General features: G+C 42.0%; 1 protein-coding gene across 3 annotated transcripts in view; it reads right to left on the bottom strand.

Annotated features, from left to right (window-relative positions):
* The window catches only part of CHD7 (chromodomain helicase DNA binding protein 7), a 129,917-nt gene that overhangs the window by 84,192 nt on the left and 20,393 nt on the right, over nt 1-25,332 (bottom strand). For all 3 annotated transcript variants that reach the window (XM_088469315.1, XM_088469314.1, XM_088469316.1), the window contains exon 2: nt 15,737-17,544. In XM_088469315.1, coding sequence (XP_088325441.1) covers nt 15,737-17,380 — 1,644 coding nt within the window. In that variant the 5' untranslated portion in view covers nt 17,381-17,544. The remainder of the gene's footprint in view (nt 1-15,736; nt 17,545-25,332) is intronic.

Below are 25,332 nucleotides of genomic sequence, written 5' to 3'. Positions count from 1 at the left end.
TTAGTCCCAACCACTATTTACATTTCTATCACAAACAGCCAATACAATAGATTCCAACCGTCAAGGGTTAAGATATGATCGGTTCCAAAGCAAAACAGTCACCAGATACAAATATATAAATTGGTAATTAAACCATTGTCATTCATGCAAACTGCAATAGTGAAAACTACCATACTACAGATTGCCTATCTAAAGACTATCAGGACAAAAAAAAGAAAAAAAAGGCATCTCTATCTAGCATACATACATATATACAGTATCCGTTTTATTAGGTACACTTTTCTAGTAATGGTTAGGACCATCCTGTGCCCCAAGAACAGCCAGGATTTCTTATGGCATGGATTCAACAAAGTGCTGTAAACATCCCTTAGAGATTCTGGTCCATGGTGACATGATGGCACCTCGCAGTTACTGCACATTTGTCTGCTGCACATTCATGTTGTGAATCCCCTGTTCCAGCACATCCCAAAGGGGGTTCTACTGGACTGGGATCTGGTGACTCGGGAAGAGACTGAAATCCCTGTCATGCTCATCGTAGAAGCTAGAAAGGACATGCATTCGTGACATAGCATGTTATGCTGGAATTAGCCAATATAACATGTGTAGACTACAATATGGTGCCATTTAAAAGATGGTCAACGTGTATTAAATGGCATAGTGTGTCTAAAAAAAAAATAAACATTCCACACACCGTTATGGCACCACCACCACCACCACCAGCCTGAACCGTTGGCATAAGGCAAGCTGGATTCATGTTTACTCCAAATTCTGATCCGAATACTTGCATGTCACAGCAGATTTCCAGATTCATCAGACCAGGCAAAGTTTCTCCAATTTTCAGTTGTCCAGTTTTGGTGAGTTTGGACCCACTGGAGCCTCAATTTCCAGTTCTGAGTTGACAGGAGCGTAACCTAATGTGGTCTTTCGAAGCTCATCCACATCAAGTTACTTTCGGCTCCAGTCAATTTGAAAGAGTGGGGGATTCCCCAGTGACCTCTCATTAACAAGGAGTTTCTACCCACAGAACAGCTGCTCACTGGATGAATTTGTTTTGGTCACCATTCTCAGTAAACTCTATAGCTTGCTGTTCTTTAAAATGCCAGCTCATCAGCAGTTTCTGAGGTTCTCATACCACCCAGTCTGCAACTGATAATCATTCCACGCTCAAAGGGCCTGATTCAACATTGCACACACGTGCAATGCTGAATGCAGATTCACGATTGTGAATCTGCGCGTGCGCAGGACCTGTTCTGCCGAATGTGCAGAATGGCTCCTGCGTGATCGCCCGCAGAACCTTCTATGCCTGATTGACATTGGCATTTAAGGGGTGGTACGGGAGGAGAAGGGTGGTCATACCGGTCCCGTTTTCAGGGAGTGGCAAGGCTAAGGACTGCGCCTACGGATGTATTTTCCTGGCCTCACATGCTGGCTAAGTAAGCCTCAACGTACTCAGCTGGCAGTAGGTACAATGGTGACTATGATCTCGGTCATAGTGCTGAGATCGCAAAGCAGCACTGGGTGTCATACACCTCCTGCTGCATTTGCATATTTAGCAAGGGCGGAATTGCAAAGCTACCTGCGTGCAACTTTGCAATTCCGTCCGAGGCTGGATCATCCCCAAAGTCACTTAGATCACATTTCTCCCCTATCCTAGTTTTTGATCTGAACATGTGAACCTAGACCATGTCTGCATGCTTATGTGCATTGAATTCATGCCATACGATTGGCTGATTAGACATTTACCTTAACATAAAACAGGTGACCATGTGCGCAGCTCCCTCTTCAAGATCAAATTATTATCTTTTTTCTTTTAGTTCTGCTTTAAAAGGGCAAGGACTGGAAGGGGCAGGGAAAATGAAAAAATAAAAATGATGTGAATATATAAATATATAGACATATAGATATTTATTTTACATACACATACTCTGCAGATGGTAAGCTGTTCCTGGAATGTTTGAACAGCTCTGTTTATTCTGGAAATTTATAGGATGTTCGTTCAATGTTGTTATTTTCGATAACAGTCCAGCCTACAATGCAAACCATGACCTGGATGAGCGAAAAAATATCCTGCTGTTCTGACAGGTACATAGCGGGTGGGGGTGGACACTCTATTGTCTGGACCCTTGCATTCACATCACTGGAACGAATGCATGGCTTTGGGCGCTGTAAGTGAGGGGGCAGACTGTAGAACATTTTCAAGGATTTCAAAGATTTATTGTGAAATTTACAATTTTTTCATCTTCAAAATATACATAATTTTGAAATATATTTCTATATAGATTGTAAGCTTGCGAGCAGGGCCCTTTTACCATTATGTCTGTCTGTTACTACCCAGTATTGTCCTATTAAATGTGTTTTTTCCAATTGTAAAGTGCAACAGAATATGCTGTGCTATATAAGAAATGGTAAATAAATATGTCGGAAGCCCCTTATAACTGTAAATAACCATGGGCACTATTGTAAGCCAGGGATAGAAGTGTACACTTTTCATTTTACTATAAAATTAACTTTGTGAAAAAAACTTTGCCTTTCACTCATATACAAATTGTGAGGTTCATGGTTTGTTAGGGATGCTCAATGTAACATTAAGAACTGTCAGACACCAAACATATTACAACCCCCCCCCTCCCGATTTGGCCGATTCCGACACATTGGAACGACAGATCGCGTAAAAAATGCTCAAATCGTGAGTCCCCACTCACGATCACGATGCGATGTGGTAGCACATCGCATCTTCAGATCTGCTGTGCAGTACGGCAGATCTGACAATCTAGGAAACAATGCACTGTAAAAAATGCTGGCTGCAGGAGATCGTATGAAGATTGGACAGCATATTGTGTGCATATCGTGTGTTGAGCTGCCGGGGATAATTTCAAGGGAAATCGGACACATCGTCGGATCGTAAGTATATCGGTATGCGTGTGAGCACCTTCAGTGTACACCCTGCACAGACTACGCATTGGGATTGGCAGACACTGATGGCGGCCGTGTACCTGGGAGTAGGACAGTGCAGCAAAGTGCTCCAATCCAGCATCTCCATGTTACTGACTGGGCCCCAGGAAGAGAGGTGAGTGGAGGTAAGGCTATATGGGGTGGCATTACTATGTTGTTACACACACCAGTCACAAAGACCGTCTGCATGCATATACTTCAGAGGTTCCCAAACTCCGCCATTACAGTCCAGGTTTTAAGGATATCCATGCTTAATTCCAAATGGTTAAATCAAATTGACTGAGGTACTAAATCAAGTCACCTGTGCTCATGCATGGATATCCTTAAAATGTGAACTGTAATGGCTGAGTTTGGGAACCTCTATCCTATGTCATTGTCAAATTCCCCTTATAGAAGCACAGTGGTAGACAATGCTGCCAGTATTCCTGTGATAGATACTCCTCTGGAGCCAATGCGGCCAGTATCTTGCACCCCTGTGATAGATACTCCCTTGACATAAGCACAGTGGCAGCCAGTGCTTCAGTGCCCCTCTGATACTCGCCAGACACAAGCACAGTGACAGCCGGTACTGCCAGTATCCTGCATCCCTGTTCTAGATTCTCCCCTGACACTAGCACACACCTATTTGAATAGCTTCTGCAGCTGCTTAAATGACTTTGCAGCACAACACCTCACTCTGTATTAAATTATTTCTTCTCCCACCAACTGCTTGTCAGCACGGATGCAATTACAGGGAAGCCTGCTAAGCAACTCTTCTTCTTAACCCCTATATCAGAATGAAGAGCATATATATTTTTTTTTTTATTTACAATAATGTGCTTGTCACCTCCGCCCCCAAAGGGGTTAATCCTACTCTGATCCGACAGTGGTTACTAAAATTTACATTTTAAATAAGATTATGTGATTAAGGAAGAATCTTGATAAATGAGTAGCTATTTTTCATGACAGTGTCCTTTTAATAACTTGCCTGAAAAGCTATATTTACGAAAAGTTTGAAGAAAAAAAAAAAAAAAAGACATTACCGCTCAAAAACAAACAAAAAAAGAGAAAAGATCCGGAATCTACTAAATAAGAAGTTGACTTCCAAGCTAAATGCAACATACCGCCCCTCGTGGGTTAAAAGAAAACAGCTTTCATGAATATTGATGAATGTAATAAAATCCCTATCCAACTACCAATTTCAATAATGCTACACACCTTCTCCATAACCCCCACCACACACACACACACCTTTTCCTTTAATAAGCACGGAGGCGTTTTGTGCAAAGGAACAAATTTATCAGTCATTGGGGCCTATTCATTAACACTAAAATATCGATGGAGGTAATTAGGTTTAGAACTCGCATGGAGTTCTACCTAATTACCGAAGGAATTCATCATTCCTCCTCCCCACAAGTATTTATTCCGAAAAGCTGTCATTTTCAGAAAATACTTTTCCCTGCCTGCTCTAACTTACCGCAGCTGTAATCAGTGCTGCGCATGCGCCGTTACATTCGCAAAATCGGCGCATGCGCAGCACTGATTACAGCTGCTGTAATTCGCTCTCTTTTTTTTTCACTTACTTTGTTCTGCCGGGAGAACACAGTGTCAGAGCAGCAGCCGAAGCCAGAGGAGGGACCAGGGAGCGACGGAGGGAGCCGAGGAGGACCTGCCCAGCTGAAAGCAGGTAAGTATATCCCGCTATAGGCCACCTGATAGTGGTGTATAGTAACACCACCAAATTCCAAAAATACATAATTTTCGGAATTTGATGAATAGCCTAATTTCTACATCTCCATACTAATGTATGGGAAGTATGGAAATTAACACAGGCGGCCTTAACCAGGAGAGATCAGTGATATCTCCTGCGTTAAGTGCGTTAATGAATACTAAAATAACAGTAATTAAGGAAAATGTCCTTAAAACCGTAATTTTAGCGTTGATGAATAGGCTCCATTGGGCCTTTATGTAATAGCCTATAAGATGCAGACATTGGTGTGAGCCAGGGTGAGTTAGCCCATATTTTTAAATCAACAATTTAAAAAGGCAAAACAAACCTGGTTTTGCCTTTTAAAAAAATTGTCAAATGATAAAATGAAACAATCCCCTAGGTCAGGGGTTCTCCTCTCCAGTCGTCAAGTACCACCAACAGGTCATGCTTTGTGGATCTCTTTAACTATGCACAAGTGAGTTGATCTATTTTGCTGGGTCAGTAATTATCCCACTTGCTTCCACAGAAAAGGGTTGAGGTTGAGAAGCACCGCTATAGAACTTAGAGAACAACTATTACATATTATGTGGGGATGATTTTCATTAAAGTGGTTGGATGGGCACCTTAAAATACAGACTTACCAACTACTACTGGATGCAGATTGCTGAAGCTAAAATTGCTGCTGATAATTAAGAACAAGGAAAGTCTGGCTGGTGCACGTGTCACACAACTGTATTCATGTTCTGAACATGTAAATCCCTAAGAAGCAAGCTCAAACAAACGATACATACCTGTTTGTTTTATTCACCTCATATTCTATGATAAAATGGTGATTCATGTACTTTATGCTTTAGTAAACAAGGGTGGAATAAAAGGCTAAACGTTTAGTTCAAAAGGATGTTTGTATTAATTTGCCTATTGTGCCCTGTGATTGCTCATTATTATCAGGGAGTTGTTCCCTGCAACCAAGTCCATTGTGCAAAAACGTCAGTGAGCCGGAGACCCAGCAGAGGCAACAGTAGCAGGAAAGGAAAGTTGGTAGGAGGAATTTTACCAGGGCTCTTTATGGAATTAAAGAATTATTTGTTTGCTTGTTGTAAAGAACATGAAGTTATAAAGTTGCAGCAATATTGGACACACCATAGCTGAAGACAATAAAAAAAAGAACTTTAGTTCAAATGCTGCTGCATTCTGCATTAAACACTACTTTACATATTCTAAAACTTCATAATATTTAAAGGACTCTAACCAAGAGGTGTTTTAATCAAAGTAATTCCTTTATAAGAACAAGCTACATAAGTAAAATATGTAATGATAATCACCCTAACGTGATGATATAAAGGAAGGACGACACAGGTGCAATAAAGGCTGGGAGGAGAGTCAAGTTACAAATAACTAGAAAATAAATAATGCATTGTTTGATATAGGGCTCTGCGTGGGGAGAAAATAATGCTTCCTTGCTAGGAATTAGAGTACTTATTGTTGGACGATACCGCAAGTTGGAAAAGAACCCTTTAAAAAGGTTTCAGCACAAGCGGTTTTTCAAGCTACATTCTAACACTTGAGGTGCTGCCATCCTCTGGAACTCACTCCCGACTCTCTACCAGGCTCCCCAGCAGGGCCCTCCTCCCTCTGGTTATCCCTAGCACACTCCATATCACTACTGCTCCAATCCCTTGTCTCCTCCTCCCCTTCCACAGCTGTGACTGTCTGCTCTCCCATACTCTGGGTACAGGATCACTCAATAGACTCAAACCAGCAACTCCTGTTACCTTCAATTATCTACCTTACCCAGTCTATGGTGTGATATTTATACTTATACTATCTGAGCAGAAAGACAATACACAATGACATGGCATAGAAACATAGCATATGACTGTCAAAAGTTTTATATGTACGATGCTGCATACACTTTGTGGTGCCATGTAAATAAAAATGAACAATGATAACATGAGAACATTTTAGGGCACAGAGAGTGATTTGTATGCCATACTGACTGTGCTGTCCACATGGCTTGGAGATTACAAACTAATTTTCTCTATTTTCTCAGAGCTGAGCAGTTCAGTTTTGACTCTCTACCCGATACATCAGATCCAAACTTGCGAAAAGTTGGGAAAAAAAAACGTCAAACCCGAACCGCCCATCTCTAGTTGACAGACTGCCTTAGGAATCGAATACACGGATACAGAGGTCCTCGCTGCTTCTGTTCAGCCACTGACAAACACCAACCAGGTCAACTATACCATTAGTTCACACTATGGTAAAACACAATACAAACAAACAAGGTGGGTGCACTAACCAGGGGCGTTTCTAGATAGGAGGGGGCCCGTGTGCAGTCTCCGACATGGACCCCCTCCTCTCTGCCCGGCAGCGCACTGAGCTGTGCGCGGTCAGCGCCGGAGTTATAGACTCTGGGCACTAGAGTGTGCCCAGAGTCTATAGTGTATGCACAGATCACCGGGAAAATGGCCGCGATGGCCATTTTCCCTGTACTGCGCATACGACGGGAAATTGGCCGCCGCGGCCATTTTCCAGTCGTTTAACAGCGCCGGATGCCAGCGCCAACGTGGGACTCCGGAGAGGTAAGTAATATTATGGGTGCAGGGTGTGCCCCCCCTGGACCCATATTCCCCGCACACCCTGCGCCCATTATAGATACGCCCCTGGCACTAACCCTTTATTTTTCACATAAATGAACGATTTCACCAAAATCAGTTAGACACAAGCCTCACGTCACTATTTTGTGCTGCTGGAGGATCCTGCGCATTCCACTCACTAGCTCTCAGTCGGTGACTTCCTGCTTGCCTGTACTTCCCTCCACACATCACTTTGCTACATCCTGTCATGGTGAACAGCACACTGCATCACTCTATGGGCGGAATGCATCAACATCAAAAATGCCATTTTGGAGGTGTGACTGCATTCGACATATGCAACAAGCTATGGAAAACTACATTTTAGACTCAATAGGCAACGCCATCTATAGATGGCGTTGTCTAAATAGGAGCCTATAAACTTCTTTTGTAGCTTTCCTCGAGATGGATGCAATGGGACTCCTCCCAGGGTCCCCCATGGCTCACGCATGCAAAACAAAGGGCTTATGGGTCATAAACCTAGAAATCATTATATCGCAAAGGACAACTCTTATCGAGAGGCAGAGAGGTCGGACTCTAGTTTAAAAAAAAAAAAAAAGTACCTTCAAACATGCATGGTCTCTGTTTTTCTTTTCATGAGATAGATGAAGCAACTCTATGAGGGTGATTTATTATCAGGCGATAAGTGACAAATGTGCTAGACCCTGGACAATTTGACACATATCGATCATCAACATGTATTAAAGCAGTTACCGTGGGGAGGATGTTCACTGTTCTACAAGGTCTCTGCATACTGTACTGTTATCACCATTGCCATACAGCATTTCAGGTCGAACTGAAAAACAATCCGCTGACTTTTCTGGTTTATGGTCTTTCATATATAGGCAGGATGTGTAGTGATCCCAGCGATGCCTGACTTTGGGCATCTTGCGCTTTTTGCAAGATCTTGTGCATGCGTATTGGGGCCGGCCAGGGACAAGGACTAAGCTGGTATGCTGTGAGACTAATGATGCATACACACGTAAAGATTTTCTATCCAACCATCCAACTAGTTGATTGGTTGGAATGAAAATCTGGTAACGTATGGAAGTAAATGATGATCAGCAATTTGCGCCTAAATGCCAGAAAACAGATGAAAATGGTCGTCAGACAAGTTTGTTAAATGTTTGATCTAAACAATTTGTTCAGTTTGTCCATTTTCCAGCGTTTGGGAGCAAATTGCTGATTGTCATTTGCTTTCATACCTTACCAGATTTTCATTCCAACCAATCAACTGGTTGGATAGAAAATCTTTACGTGTGTACCCAGCTTTAGAGAGAAAGTCAGAGGGTATTTCATCATATAGGATACAATATAAAGGTTTATTCTTCAAGTTATATTACATGATTATTCCAGTACTCTGTGCATGAGCCCTAAAAAGCGTCAAGTAAATGGAACATATCGACACCCTGTTTCTAAAGGTGCCCATCCCCTAGACGATTAAGTTGAGCGATTGAACGATAACAATATCGTAATTGTTTGCAAAAATGTCTAAAACGACCAGCGATGCGCGCTCCCGCTGGTCGTTTAGACATCTACCATCGGGCAAACATGCTGGCCATCCTGACAATATCGTCAGGTTCAGCATGTTTGCAGATGATTGATGTTCCTACACTGAACGACTGAACGTTCAGTGTATGCACATCACAGACTGACAAACGACTGCACGATTACAATGTCATAACCGTGCAGTCGTTTGCCTATCTTCTAGTGGATGGGTACCTTGAGACTTTGTAAACTTTGCATTTTTGTTGGTCACACATATTGAATGCACACATACACTGTTTAATCTAACACAAGCTTGGTTTAATCCACAAAGTTTATCCTTTCTACCAGACTTGCAAATGGGGGCTGCAGCGTAGGAAATGGGGTACAGAAAGAAAGCAGCTCGGTGTTCTATATTCATTGCAGGAGAGGTCAGAGAAACTGTCATTTTCACAGCATCCATTTATAAACCAGTAGCTTCCACGTCTGCTTTTATCTCCCTCTCTATAAGGCATTATTAAAGCAGAGACGATCTGTCTGGATGGTCACAGTAAATGACTGCATGAAATTAGATTTCTTACATGAGGCCCCAGCAGTGAAATGGTGGCCTCCACCCCCCAGCACTACCTTCATTCAACACTTTAACCTCTAGTAACTACAGGTCAGGTGACTTCAGCACCCACCAAATCAGAATGCCATTGTTGACTCATATTGTTATGCTAATACAGGAAACTGGCTATAACCGGCCTGGTGAGCAGATAATGAATGGTACCAATTACTCTCACTCAGTCAACTGAGAGTACCTGAGATGGAGGAATCATCCAGGGAAGGTCTTCTTGCTCAAGGGCAAACAGTCCCTTCTATAACTAGAACGTCATGTAAAAGAGAAATAAGAAAGAGAAGGGATGCAGCAAGGAGAAATGCTTTTAAATAGGATGCCTGGAGTTTAATATGCTAACAACAAGTATAGGGCCATACACACAACATATACACTAAATGTTGTTTTTTTTTTAAATATAAATTAGAAAAATAAAAAAAATATAAAAATGATGCTCCTAAATAATCCAACTATTCCTTCAGAAATAGCAGACAAGGGGGGGTCCAGTTCATTAACCACTTGCCTGGCATCTTTTGCAACCATGCCAGGCTGTGCGTTACCTGTACCCTCGCACAGTCAGAAAAGCCCACTGGGCGACTACCAGAAGACAATCTTCCAGCAGCCACCAACGGCAGACGGACCTCCCGGCCCCCCTGCATCCCTGCACCCTCCCCCAGTGTCTGCCATGCTGCCAACAACTGCTGATTTGGGCAGTACCTGCCACCCTGCGGCTGCACGGAGGAACAGGCTTCGGGGAAATGTAAGTAAATCAGTCCCGATGATCAATGATCGATATGTTATGCATTACAAAAAAAAAATTATATATATTTATATATTTTTTTTATTTTATTTATTTATTTTTTTTAAATAAAATTGTGCTGAATAAGGTTTAAATAGTTATTGTCCTAATTCAAATCAAAGAAAACTATGAGCGGTTTTGGGAAAAAATATTAGCCACTTAAGTGGTTACTTAAATATGGAGGACAGATTGACAAGTACACAAAAGGTGGCTCAACAACCTCACATTTATCTTTAGGATAAAGCAAAAGCTTTGGCTGAAAGACCATATAAGTTATTCTTCAATGTCTAAAATATAGCTTTGGATCAGCCAGAAAACGGTACAAACTCAGAGGGGAAATCTTACTTCTGCTTGATATATACTTGGGGAGTGATTCAATTGTTTTCCCTGGCGGCTGACTAATGGAGCCCTAACGGAGCAATTACATTTTTGCTATGTTTGGGCATCAGTAGCCACCAGCCTTTCTTATTGCACCCTTCTGAGGTGGTGAGCAGAAATGAGCGATAAGTTGGGAGTTTGGGCGCCCAAAGCCGTACTTTAGATGGGTTTATCTGCTTTGGTGGGGGGGAATGGTGATGAAAATTTAATTGCTCCGAGGGGCGCCCATTAAGTCTGGGCATCCACAAAACAACTCCCTTAAGTTGGGTACACATTGAGTGATGTGTGCCCAGCCGATATGTTGGATACTGGGTACACAGATGTAATGAACGGCCAAACGATTCCTGATGAACCAAAAGTATTACCAACAGGAACTGCACAACAAAGGCTCCGGCTGGGTGTATATTGTATACCCAATATAAGAAACTGCACATAAAACTTTTTCTTTCTTTAAATTAAGCAATTTGTTTTTGCATTAGTATGACAACATTTTACCCATAGCTGATGTTACCAACAACTAGGGTATATTTACTAATTGTGTAGAACAGGCCAATTACACATTTTCTTTCATTTTCTAACTTGGACATGGTCAACGCTGAATGCCTATTGGTTGGTAAAGGTTATTACACTTTGCTCGTGAATAATCCCCACTGCGTAGTACCTCAGCAAACAATATATTAAATGTGTCTCCTAAAAACACTCTCTGCCTCATGCCTCATAGATGTCACAAGGTGATTGATAGGGCGATCTCATTAATATGGACTCTTAATGGTCCATAATGGTTCAGTAGGTGACTGTCAGACAAATGGCCTAAGCTAAAGTTTACCACCTCAGACCCAGTTGGTTACAGCGAGGCTGTAATTTGTTGTAGTGAGCGAGACTCCGTTACATTGACATTTTACTGCAGAAATAATGGTGATCAAGTGCTAGACATAAAACAGATGTCAGAGCGTCTGTTTAAAAGATATAAAAAGAAAGAATAGCCCCCTCTTTCCTCTCCGTATTCTGGGCAAGTCTCCCAGCTCTGCTCTGTGCCCCACCTCTCTGTAATAGAAGGGAAGAAGGAAAGAAAATAGTTCCTAAGACATCGCAGACACACCTGAAGAGAACCCGTACCACCTATTTCCACAGGATAAAGAGTGCACATTATATTTACGCTCATTAGCCCTATCCCACACATCATTGTTGGAAGAACTGTGGTTTAGAAGTTTTGAATAAGGAGAAAAAAAAAAGTTTTGAAGAACAAGTATCAATTTGTGTTCTAGGTTAACAGTTACTAATTTATTCCAATGCTTCCTCAGGAGAGATGAATGCGTAGCTGTGCAGTAGAAAGTATCTTAAAATGTACCTTATAATATATATTTTAATCACACCACAACTTTTTTTTTTTTTTTTTTTTTTTAATACTTTTATTCGTTATAACCGGATTTTATAAACTACTTTGGTCACAGCATCCCCTAAAAAAAATATGTTTTAAGGCACAGAAGGAGGTGAAAGTAACGCTAAAACCTTATTTAACGTTAAAATAAAAGGTTGAATTTAAAAAAAATAAAAAAAATTGAGTTAAGTTTTCATTCAGTCACAAAAATGTCTGGAATTTCCTGGGGCCTTATCCCTGATAACTCATAAGGGAAGCTGGTCTAAAAATAAAGTGGACAACTGGTTGCATTATATAAAGTACTTGTTATTTACGAACAAATTATGAACATTCCCGTCAGACATCTTCCTTAAAAGCTACCTGCCAATTGGTTGTTATGGGTTAATGATGTACATTTCACTTTGGAGGGAATAATCCTGGACAAAATCTCTGCAGCTACACCAAAGAGGCCCAAAAACTACAATGGCCAATTATGGCCCAAACAATTTTTCAAATTGCATTATTGTCATGCATGCTAGGATATTGTATCAGCAGTGACTGCCATAGGGCAAAGTGGCATAACTGGAGTTTGTGAGCACAGTCAAAGTGGTGCAGGATGTTTTAGAAAAATGCATAATTTAAGAAAGGTTTAATAAAAAGTTGCAGAAAAAAAATAAATTCAGAGTTACATGCAATGCAGATATTCATGGAGTTGAGTGATATTTTTTTTTGTTGCTCTGCGTGTGCAGCAAAACTCATATGATGCATGTACTCAGAGGCTCGGGTGCGATGGAGACGTACAGTATCAGAAATGTCTCTGGAATGTGATGGGAGGTGGCTGAACAGATACGCGGCGATGAGCTGTCTTATGGGCATGTCACTGAAGTGTTTGTGTACATTGGTGGCAGTACTCAGACAGAAAACCTGCCATAAGGCTGGTGCAAGTTTCAATGGTGGCATTTAAAGACGCACCAAGCGGTATTACAGCGTCAGGTGATCAAAGTGGGTGTCTCAGACCTTGCAAATTCATACGCGCAGATGTACACCAGGGAAGGGCATTGTAGCGGCATTTGCATCAAGTCGCAAAGGGCAGACTACAAAATGAAGCCGTATCTGCGTTCACCATTGAATCAGGCCATGTATCATGTAACAAACTCATACATAAAATATTCTATACATATAAGGGACCATTCAATTGTTTTCGCCAGTGGCTGGTAGTGCCAAGCGACCAACAGAGCAATTCAATTGTTGTTCCGTTAGGGTGCGAACAGCAGTCGGCATTTCTGCTTGCCCCCTTCCTAAATTCTGGTTTTGGGCACCCTAACCTGGACTATAGTTGGGTTTAGCTGTTTTACACCGCTATACTCTGTCTACTTACCCACAAAGAGTGCAATAATTAATGGGTGCCCAAAACAACTGAATTGCAACATTGGCCGCCCATTAATTACCGTGACACTAAAAACCCATTGAATTGACCTCATAGTATCCATTTGTTGCTCTTCTCAAACAAATCCTTACCCCGGGACCTACAAATTTTTTATTTATTTATTTTTTTAAATGTCTCCTTACAGATTTACTGCTCTAAATATCGAGCAAAAAGCTGCAATAAGACATTCTCCGCCTAAAGGGGGGTATCCACTTAGCGATTTAAAGAAGCGATTGCACGATAACGACGTCGTTATCGTGCAATCGCTTGCAAATCGCGCATGTTTTGGTCGGAAGCGACCAGCGATGCGTGTGCCTGCTGGTCGCTTCCGACATCGCCCGTACATGCTGGTCAACCTGACGATCCAGTCAGGTTCAGCATGTGCGGGGATGAGGGATGTGCCGGGACTGAACGAGTGAACGTTCAGTCTAGGCACATCACTAGATATACAAACGAGAGCACAACAGCAATGTCGTAATCGTGCTCTCATTTGTATATCTATTAGTGGATACCCGCCTTTACACTTTTTGAATTCGCAACATAGCTAAATTAGTCACAGCGGGGAGACGTATAAATGGGCGATAGCTGCAAAATCCGAAACTGTGCATGTTATGTGCTGTAGTGACTGCTTCCCTGCATGTAATAATGCAGGTAAGTGATCAGAATGATGCGCCCCGGTCATTATTGGCGCCGCTCTACCTAGATAGGATCACCGAAGTGGTGTGGCAAGTTATGAATGGTAAGTGGCACTGACCTTTAGAACAACTGCAGCTATCTATTTCGACAGTTGCAGCTGACGTTGCACACCACAGCACTGTCCCTGGCTGTCTGAATATGCAGCCACAGACTGTACGTTGATTTTTTTAAATTTTTTAATAAAGCCGAGGGTTCCGCTGGGTATTTCTGACTGGCACATGCGCAGATTCACTGCAATCGCTGGTCTGATGCCGAAAGATGGAAAGTGCAATTCGCCGGAGAGGTGAGCTACCACTACTCACCCTTTTCGGCAAGAGGTTTTTATAATTCATGTCGTCATTAATTGACCCTGCTTCGTCACCAGTTTAAAATGTGAGTTCATAATGACTACACCTGTGCTCCAGCTAGGTGGTCTGGAACATGTGAACTGATAAAGGTCCTGAGGATTAAGTTTGCGACGCACTGCCCTTTATGTAATTTCTCCATGCTTTCATTTAATGCAGTATATATTGTAGTGCAAGTGGGCAACATTGCAATTATTATTGGTATAATAGAATCACCATACGTTGTCATTAGTGGGCAAAGAATAAGACCAGACAATGTTATACTACAATCACGATCTACACGACCTGATGAAATTGGGCACCGTTTAAGCGTAAGGTCTGGGGTGAGGTGAAAGGATACATTTTTGACAAATTATCATGTATGATGAGTTCTAAACAGATATTCACAATCAGAATTGTAATGGGAGATAGTTCCATGTGTTATGACAATAATTGTAAACTAAAAAGGATAAAGTCCCTTTCTCCCCTATGTTCTTCATTGGAACGTGAGAGGTGTTCATTAGTAACTAACACGGACGTGCTGGACGTTCAGGTCACTAGGTTTGGCAGTCCTGCTGTAATCAGCTATTCTTTGCAACTGTAGCAGAGAGTTAGGCGGTTTTGCAGTCAATTATTATGATTAAAGGAAATGATCTCATAATACTCTTATGAACGTAAACACCCCCCTTTAATGTGTGGCTCAATAGAAATTCACTAACACATTGTGCAAGCAATTAATTCTACCTAAATTTGTTATGATTACCGAATAAATCTTCAGGTTCATTGGCCAAAAGTATTGTAAAGAAAGGAGAATGAAAAATATATATCAACCAAGCAATACATTGAGAAATTAGAACCAGATAAACATCAGTCGGGAACATAAATCTGGATTTGAGGTTTTAGAAAGTATCAGCAGAGATTTAAACGATGACGACAGACAGTTCTACTTCCCACTGACATCAGCCTAGACATGGGGGAAAGTGTTAGGTTTCACTTTTAGATTTAAAAATAAATTTGACAGGAAAAGCCAGAGATTAGTTGTCAAACACATGCTTAATGCATACTGTAACAAGAAAAGGGTTTACGGTCCCAAAATAATGAAATCAGCTGCAACTTTGGCAAGTTCTGTGCATCAAAAAGTTATTAAATAAAAAAAAAAATGCAGCTTTTTCATAAGCAAAACAATGCCGAGACAACTTCCTGTTGTTGCATACTGCTCTGTTTACACTCCGAAATCAGAGTAACGTGCACAAAGCAGGAAGTTCTCAAGCTGTTTCTGTGAAAGCCACATATACAGCAGGTTTTAAAAAAATTAAATAAAAATGTAAAATAAAAAATTACATTCATATACATCCAAAATGCAGCATGCTCTCTCCAGGCCTGGCACTAGGACACTTACCTGATGGACAGGCACTTTCTGGGGGGTATTCTGAGGGGACTGGTGAAGCGAAGTCCATGGTTGGTGATGAGAATGTGACGGTGGTGAAGATTGATGGTGCATAGCTGGATGAGGCTGACAGTTTGCCATTTGCTGCTGAAAAGATTGATGACTGGGATGCTGCTGGCCAGCCATCATCCGTTCTTGTATTGCCTGTGGATCTGCATGGCTAACTCCAGGACAGCCATTTGGTCTCATATGCCCACCCATCTCCCTTGGTGTTGAGGACATACCTATAAAGGCCTGGCCCTGTGGTATGTTCCTGGGACCCATGTTCCTTTGTCCCATACCCATGCCGCCAGGGGGCTGGAGAGTTGGTGGATGGGGCATATTTGGGTAACTTCCAACATCCATAGGTATCCCAGCGCTGCCAGGCCTAACTTGTGGAGGAGGGGTGACCGCTGGATTGCTCATTGCTTTCAAGGGTGACATGGGAGGTGGAGAAGCATAGGTTCCCTGAGGCTGTGAAGGATGCATAGTTTGTGTGTTCATTTGGTTAAGTGAGCCGCTAGAATGAATGGGTTGCTGGTGCATCAGTCCTTGACTGCTATTTGACGGAAACCCCACAGCATTTGGGTATCTAGGTACAGACGGAGTCATTGGAGTGTTGTTTGTAAGGCCTAAATTCTGATTCATCCCTGTATTATTAACTAATCCCTGATTAAGGTTACTATAAGGATAGCGGGAATACTGCCCTGAGTTGTTTAACGTAGGTGAAGGTACAGTCTGGTTTCTAGAATTAAAATTAAGGGACTGTGGCCTAACTGCACCCTGCTGAGGAGGATTAGGAGAAAACCTAGGACTGTGAGCAACAGATTCTCCATGAAGAGCAGTGGGGGGGTGGTGATGAAATTGCTGGACTGAATGACGCAGTGAAGGCCCCATGTTGGGATTTTGTTGAGCTACGTGAGACAAGTGACCAGGTCCTGCAGCTCCAAGGAAGGGATTTCCTTGGTTAAGACCATCTTGTCCTTGTGAAAACTGGTTCACCCTTTGTGACTGTAGTGGACCATGTTGCTGCATTGAGAAATCTCCCCGAACCATGTAATTACCCATCTGCTGAACATGTTGAGGGTGAGATGGACCTTGAGGTCCGGAAGGTGTTGATGGTTGCTGCTGTGACTGTGGCTGCTGGTAAGGAGGCCGTATCTGATCAGGCACCTGCACTGCCCTAGGTGCCCACATAGAACCACTTTCTACAAATGGTGGCCCATGTCTGTCATTCTGCATACCAGGATACACTCCCATTTGTCCACCACCGTGGGGCACCTGAGGAACAGGTGTGTTATGATACTGTGAATGTGGAGAGGCAATACCATTCCCAGGAGTGTTAGCCATCATTCTATTGGGCTGGTCCATCATGTGCATTTTCTGTGGCTCATACTGGTTATAGTGATCAAAGTGGGTAAGCTTTGCTTGGTTTTGACTGCTTGGGTTATGGTGGAGTGGAGACTGCAAAGAGCCAAAACCCTGATCCATTGGCATTTGCTGCGCCATGGAGTTTACAGAGTTTTCTGTATATCCACATTCACCAAGGCCCTCCAATCCTTCACTAAACATGTTTCCATCCTCCCCGAACAGACTCAGTATGCCAGGATCCGCCATCTTGCTTCTGCACACTGCTCTTTGGAGCCACGAGTGTGAAATTGTGCTTCACCTCACAACCAAGGTGTCTGTCCTCAGAGCAGTTAATCCTTTGCTAATCTCTTTCTTGTCATTCCATCCTGTCTTAATTCTTAAGGACCATGCAGTGTCAGGCAGTCTGGTAACTGTAGGGAAGAGATTAAAAAAAAAAAAAAACATGTTTAAAATTACACCATTACTCGATTCCAATAAAAAGTTGCATTCAAAAATAAAACTTTGCTTAATGTGATATTAAAATTAAAAAAACTGTAGGATTAAAACTTAAGACACGGATTTTATACAGCATTCATTTGTTGGGTGGAACAGAACAAAAGAACACAAACTGCAGCAGTAGCATCAGCTGCCACAGCAGGCAGACAGATGTAAGGATATAGCCAAGCATCCCATCTGCTAAACTAAAGCCCTGAAACTGCTCTAGTTACCAACAGCGTGTCCTTAACCTTATTCCCCCGAGGAGTGTAATCAGATGAGTAAGCAGCAGCGTCAAGGGCTGTGATAAGCTAAAGTTAGCAAAATCCGCTAGTCCATTTAACAAACACCAGAAGGTGGAAAGTGACCCTTTAAAAGCAGCTAAAATATATTTCAAACCAGATATGCATCTCTCCTCCCCTCAGCCTGTGCTTTATACAGAAGGCATCTTGTCCAGCATCTTCTAAAAACGAGGTGGTATGTGTGGATTGCCCTAACAGCAACCACAAATCCACGACTTCTAGCACCTCTACTCAAGGTCAAATTAGCTGAATGATTGGATTCATACTGTGGTGTCACCAATGTGATCCTACCAGATGGAATTAGGGGCTGGTTTAATAGGATACCAAGGAAGACAGTGCTGTAAAACGTATCTGACAAGTAAGAATTACTGCATACACATTTCAGTGCTAATCGCTATTTTTGGGAACAATTCTTAACAGTTAGTAGTTAGACGGGAAACCAAATAGTTTCAAAGTTGTCATTTTCATTGTCTGCTGGAGTCTCAGCTGTTGCAGTCAGGGAGACAGGAAGTTCCCTCACCAGGTTCACTGCATTGCTTAATTTGCCATAGACACAAACGGTTATGACAGCATCTGCTTTTAGACTACACCTAGCTTGCCACAGGACTGCCGAGCGAACGTTTTAACTCTTCTGCTGTTGCAGATTGTCAACGCGTTGCAAATATTTGCTGCAGGGATTGAAAACGGTTATGGAATTGCCCACCGCTATCAAGCAGATAACCTTATGGGAATTGAAGTGCGGTCTAGAAGGTCACCCGTTTCTGCTGTCAGGTATCCAAATCCCTAAAACAGCAGAATGTAGTGTTTCAATACTGAACCATCCAAGGAGTTTTAAGATGTATGAGGTGAATGATTAATTCAGTTACCAATGTGAACAAAAGTGTATTGAAGAATCCCAGCCACGCTTGGAATTTGTCACTATGATTCTAACACATAATCTTATTTTTGTTTCCAAGCATTAATGGTCGTGGGCTGGTGCTTCTGCGGTACGCAATGGGAACAAGTAGCTGGATTCATAACTCCTGTAAAACTTTCCCCCAGGAACAGGCTACATCACAGAGGGCTACATGTGTTGTGGATGGTTAACCCCTTCACTGCCCAGTTTAGAACTTGGCAGTGCAACAGGATAAAACAAAGCTTGGGTGCCTTTTATTAGACTTTTTATATATGTAATAAAAACCTGAGCAGCAGGTAGCACAAATTTTGCATTAGATAAGGGGCATACTACACTGAACCTAGCAGCACAGTAATATATAAAATATAGTAAGAGACATCTATGGTACAAGAGGAAATGTATATTACCCCACTGAACACACTAGAAATGAAACCTACAACATATTTTATTTCCACAATGCAGGCTGGGTGCAACACCATGCAATCTGCCTCTCCCCATCTATGCCTTCAGTTCCAGCAATGCCTCAGAAATGCCCCAAATTTCTGCAGAGGTCCAATAGTTGTTTTCTATAGATAACATTGGTTTTGCAAGTCTCTGGGGCTCATATCCATAAGGGTTTAAGTAATTACCTGCGACATGCAGGCAGGGTCAAGATTCCAGCGAGCCTGGCTGTAGTTTTAAAGCAGCAATCATTGAAAAGGCAAAATTAACCTGGGTTTGCCTTGCCAATGACTGCCGCTTTAACAACACGGCCAGACTCGCCGGAATCTTGCCTCTGTCTGCGTCACATGGGCTATTACATAAAACCCCAGGTCTTCTCTGTGTTTTGCCAAAAACTGAAGAATATTTTGCCATTCTAAACAGTTTATCCTGAACATTTGAAACCTGCATGAGGTCTGCGTGGCCTGCTCATAGTGGTCACTATAGAGGTCACAATCTATGGCAATTTTTTTTATGAATGTTCCTTTTACAACCCTGAAAGCGAAGCTAGCCAGACACATTTCTACCACCTGTTTCATCTGCCATTAATGTCAATCATCATAAACAATACAATTATATCCTGCTCTGGTCATTCGCTTATCACATTGACTTATGTGACTGCAAAATACCCTCAGTGATTGAACTGGTACTGGTGAGGGGACAGTGGGGGAAATTTATCAAAGACTGGAGAAAGTGGAAAGAGATAAAGTACAAACCAATCAGCTCCTGTCACTTTACAGTCTGTGTTTGAAAAATGACAGTTATGAGCTGAGTGGTTGGCACTTTATCTCTCTCCAAGGCTTAGTACATTTACCCAAGTGAGGCTAGCAGGAGTTAAGCTCCGTACACACAGAGCGACTTAACGATCGTTGTCTGATCATCTTGCATGTGCTGGATAGAACATCCAGCAAACCCCCCCTCCCCCGCAACTACTATAACAACCCGCGAGCAACAATTGCGGGTCCCTATAGTAAACAGGCTAACATGGTCGATACCGGCCATGTTGGCCTGCATGCACGGGCGATGGTCGATATCTATATCAGCCATTCGTGCCCGCGCATCGACCATTGTTTGGTCGTTTGAGGGGGCCAGAAGCAGGACGATATGAACGATAACGATATAATGATATCGCTATCGTCCTGTTTAATCGCACCATGTGTACACAGCATTATGGGTATTCACAATGGATTACAGGGGTTCATTAATGGTGACAGCTAAAAACAAAAAGTATAACTAGCTCAATACTCATTACCCTTCATATAGTGGCAACATTCTGCTTTGCTGTACTTGTTTGATAGGGATGCCCAATATGCCAAACTTAATATTCATGGGCAAGAACCAATTACAATAATGACTCCGTCTCCCCAAAATACTGCATAAAAGTCTCTCAGAGAGCCGGGACGCTACTATCTGAACAAGTCTCTTGTGAAAAGCTGCTTTAACCTAATAAGTTCAGGGCACACAACACAAGGCCGCAAACTGTAAAATGGTTTCACACTTTTAAAAGATTCCACCCAGAAACCACAAAGGAAAAAAAAAAAAAAAACAACACACACAGTAATGTCCTTGCTGATCCTTGGGCTCATTGGAAGCTACTGATGTGTATGTTCATTTTATCTGTGTCAGCATAGACTGGATCCCTGCTCGCCAGATTATGATGAGAGGAGGCGAGGGGAGAAAGGCCGTCATAATACCGCTATTACCCGTCAAGTGATCTCTTGGCAATTATACATTTGCTTACAAAGCCGCTACTGGAAGACTCAAAAGTGGGAGCACAATAGAGACGGGCAAATAAGGGGGGGGGGGGGGGGGGATTAATTGCAGGTTTTTTTTCCCTGTACAAATGTCACAGTAACTGTAGTAAATAAGGTCATATTTAAAAAAAAAAAAAAAAAAAACATTAAACAACAAGCAACAGCAAAACATCCACTATAACCTGGCCGCCCTCCGGAGACCGCGCATCCGACCCTTCCCCCTTCCCCACACCTCTAAAGATCTTTTCTTCGGCCTGAGCTGCAGCTGAAAAAATTTATCTCCTCTCCCTGGCATATGTGATGGGGGGATACAGAACCATCATGAATACACTGCAACACAAAGACTGGCCGAGTGTCACAGGATACAAAGGGGCAAGGGTCACCTTAGTGAGCTGGAGGGTATTACACTCATTCAACTATTTTCCCCTTTACACACACACAATTACAGAATGTATTGGTTTGTTTTTTTTTAGTTTTCACTGAATCACACTGAATCTAGTATCGAAACCAGGACCATCATATAAATCATTGCAAATCACATGGTGCTCAGATTTCAGCATGATATACCTGGCCAAAAAAAAAAATGTTGTTTTCAAAATATAGTTGTAGAAGCCGGTTTATAAGACAGATTAAAATATGTTCTAGCAGTTGCTTACTCAGATCTATATTTATTAAAGGACTCCAACTCTTGCCTTCCTAAAGCTGGGCAAACACTAAACAATGTGTACCCAGCGCTGCGATACACGACCTCTCCCTGCCGATGGGCCGTCATATCGGGTGGCCCGTACACACTGGGCGATCCGGTGCCCGACCCCCCCCCCCCCGATATGCCTGACCCCGCCGAAAAGCACTGCATGGGATCACCAGCCGCATCGTCTCATCGGACTGCATGTACAAAAGATCAGGTGATGCAACTGACGACCGCACGATGTAGTGCATGCACAATGGACAATTTCCACGATTTTTAATTCCGATGAGTCGGAATCGGCCAAATCGTAAACAAAATCGTCTAATGTGTAAGGGCCTTTAAACAGCCAAGGAAACCCAAAAGTCGACTCTGATTCATGGATCTGTAACTGCTAAATCACAGCACAAAAAAACACAGAAGTGGACTCATCAATGATTCTTTAACTTCTAACTCACACCAAAGAACCAAGATTGGATTCCAATCAACATTGGCAAAAAAAATGAAAAGTATACAAAAACACTGATAAATGTCCCTGTTCATGCCACTTGCAAAGTTATTTCACAGGAAAATGTTGCTGTATCCAGTAGCAACCAAACACTTGCTTTCACTTTCTACATTTCTGTAGCGTAGAAAGAGAAAGTTTAGAATGTGATTGGTATTAGTTACTTCTAGCACCTCACATATTCACATGTTTTAAGAAATTTTAAATTGCAAGATCAGAGTATTTTTTTTTAATACATCCGGCTCTAGGTGAAGTAGAAAACAAAAACACTTTGTTTACAACACAAATGTAATAAAATAAAATGTATGTATGTATGTATGTATGTAAGTAAATATATATATATATATATATATATATATATATATACACACACACACATATATATATATATACACATACACACTTATACTCATTTAGGAAAACTATTTTCCCCATACCATGATTTGCTAGGCATGAAGTGTACAAAAACATGCATGTGAAGGCCAGATATCACACAAGCAAACACGCATGTAAATACATACAAACACAGTGAAATGCTTCAGTCACTGAGTTACTCTTTTCTTATGCCAGAAGAGTCACCCACTTTCCTGGGTTGATACAGAGTGAGTGGATTACCTTTATGTATGTGTGCGCACATTGTCTATACAACACCACAACTTCCCAATGCTGTGCATACATTATACAATTATCGTCACGATCCGCCATTAATCACACAGGGCAGGATGCACTAAGCATCACATCCACAATGTGGTACATCCCGCCTCTTATTGGGTACATACCGGGGTTAATTACGTGAAAAGAGTTGTCCTTTGCGATGACCTCGGATAGAGAGAATTCTGGGATTAACACCCAGACATCCCCCTAGCGTCCTTCTACGCATAATCCCATGCCTGAAGGCGCAAGAATGTGGCCATCACAGCCAAAATGGGGCTCAATTGAATTAGCTCCCAGCCACTTTAGACGGGAGCTAATTCTCTCAGACAATTGTATGCCCCCATAGAGTTCCATACCCTACATTTTACTAATTTAGAGATTTCCACAAATTCCCAGGGCCTGTCCTAAGCAGCAGATTTATGGGGCATTTACTGCTGTTCTAAAAGCCCCAGGTGAAAATAAGGCTGCGGGATGCCGCAAAATGGAGGGTGTGAGTGGAAAACTCGGTCAGATCACACAATCAAAAGATTGCAGTTTCCAATTAGCCCTCCTTCTCACGCCTCATTCTGCCACCATTTTAAAATGGTGAATAAAATAGTATTAATAGTATTCAAGAACCAGAGCATCCGAGGCTCCTGCTAGGGGAATCATCCCGCTAGTTGTACACAGTTTGGGACTAATTTAATTGGGAGCGTTAACCAGTGTACACAGATTAGTGTGGCCAGACGCTACTTTTTTTGCTATTCAATTAGCCACACACCTTGTCACATTACCGATCCATGTACCATTTTATTTGCAGCCCTGAGCAGATGAAAACCTCTATTTTAAACTAAAAACTTCAGGACTTGGTTCAGAACCCCTGATGATTAATTAGGCACTGACAATTAATTAGCATAATTGAGCAAATTATGACGTGTCATATTTGGGGTGATATCCAGAGTTAAAATATGTGGGACAGGTATATGGGGGTGCTGTATTGATAGGTGCAGGTGGGAGTTACAGGTGTTTTTAAACACATTTTTAAAAGTGGCTTAAAATGACACAAAAATCAACTTTAAGACATTTTTATGCACCCCAAGTTCATCTAGAGCATTTAACTTGATGAAAAACACTTCCTTTCTATAATTTTGCAATGGTTATTAAAAATACACAAACCAGCCATTTGACACCTTTGAATAGCCCCAAATACTTTGCCTTAGGACATTAATATAATTCTATACTGTTATCCAATGTTAGTTTGCTCTTTTGTGGGGTACAGGCTGTTTTCCCCCATTTTTCCCACACACACTTAGGGGTCTATGTACTAAGCAGTGATAAGTGACAGAGTGAAAAGTGATAAGAAAGTGATGAAGTGCCAGCCAATCAGCTCCCAACTGTCATCTCACAGGCTGTGTTTGAAAAATTACAGTTGGGAGCTGATTGGCTGGCACTTATCACAGACTTATCACTTCACTCTGTCACTTATCACTGCTTAGTACATAGACCCCTTTAATGTGATTAACATCACAAATCACCACCAGGATAAGCCTTTCACAATTGAATTGCGCGACTACCAGGAGTGTTCATAAACATGGTATACACGTTAAGTCAAGGTGCAGTAATCCGCTAATTAAATTTGTCCATTGGCAGTAGTGAAGCTTTAATGTACGCCTATCCCAAACCCACACAGAGGAGGAAGCCATTTTATGGGCTGCACCAATATTTGGGTGGGATGTGCTAAAGGTAAAAATGCGGTAAACCCCTCAAAAATGCAGTTTTCGGAGGGTTTTACCGCATTACCCAAATGTACCAAGCACCAGAATGCTTCAACCCGTTAGGTAACGCCATCTACAGGTGGCGTTTCTCAATAGAAGCCTATGGGCTTCTTATCAGGACGCACATGGCTGGGAGATATCCGATCAGATCCCTCCCACGAGCCCCCGCGGCAGAAGGACACCAGAGAGAATTCTGGGTGTTAAATCCAGAAGTCTCTCTGCCCGGCAGCATTGCAAAGGACAGCTCTTATCGAGAAAGCTGTCCTTTGCAAAATTCTTGGTACATACCGCGGTATTGAATCACGGTATGTACCCGAAGTCAGGTGGAATGTACCGCATCGCAGAAGCGATGCTTAGTACATCCCGCCCTTTATGAGAATGCAGCTGATTAAGTTATAGGTACCTCGATGAAAGCTATAGAACAATCCATCAATGAGGGTCTATTGGCAGAGTCACTCAAATAAAAACTTATTTTCAATATATAATAGTGTAACATTCCTTTACCACAAATATTATAATACAAGTCAAAAGATCCATTGGTTTTTGTGCATTGCACTATATGCCAAAACATTAAAAATAGATCTAGAGCACAGTGTATAAAACACGGATCCCTCCAAAACGTTCCTGGAAGTAGTTTAAATTTCTACACCATGTCCAGTAGCCTGAGATTAGTCCAACGTTTTCAAAGACGGCTG

Source organism: Taudactylus pleione, unplaced genomic scaffold, assembly GCF_031769625.1.
Source record: "Taudactylus pleione unplaced genomic scaffold, aTauple2 ptg000090l, whole genome shotgun sequence".
NCBI lineage: Eukaryota > Metazoa > Chordata > Amphibia > Anura > Myobatrachidae > Taudactylus > Taudactylus pleione.
This window is presented reverse-complemented; position numbering and strand designations above follow the sequence as displayed.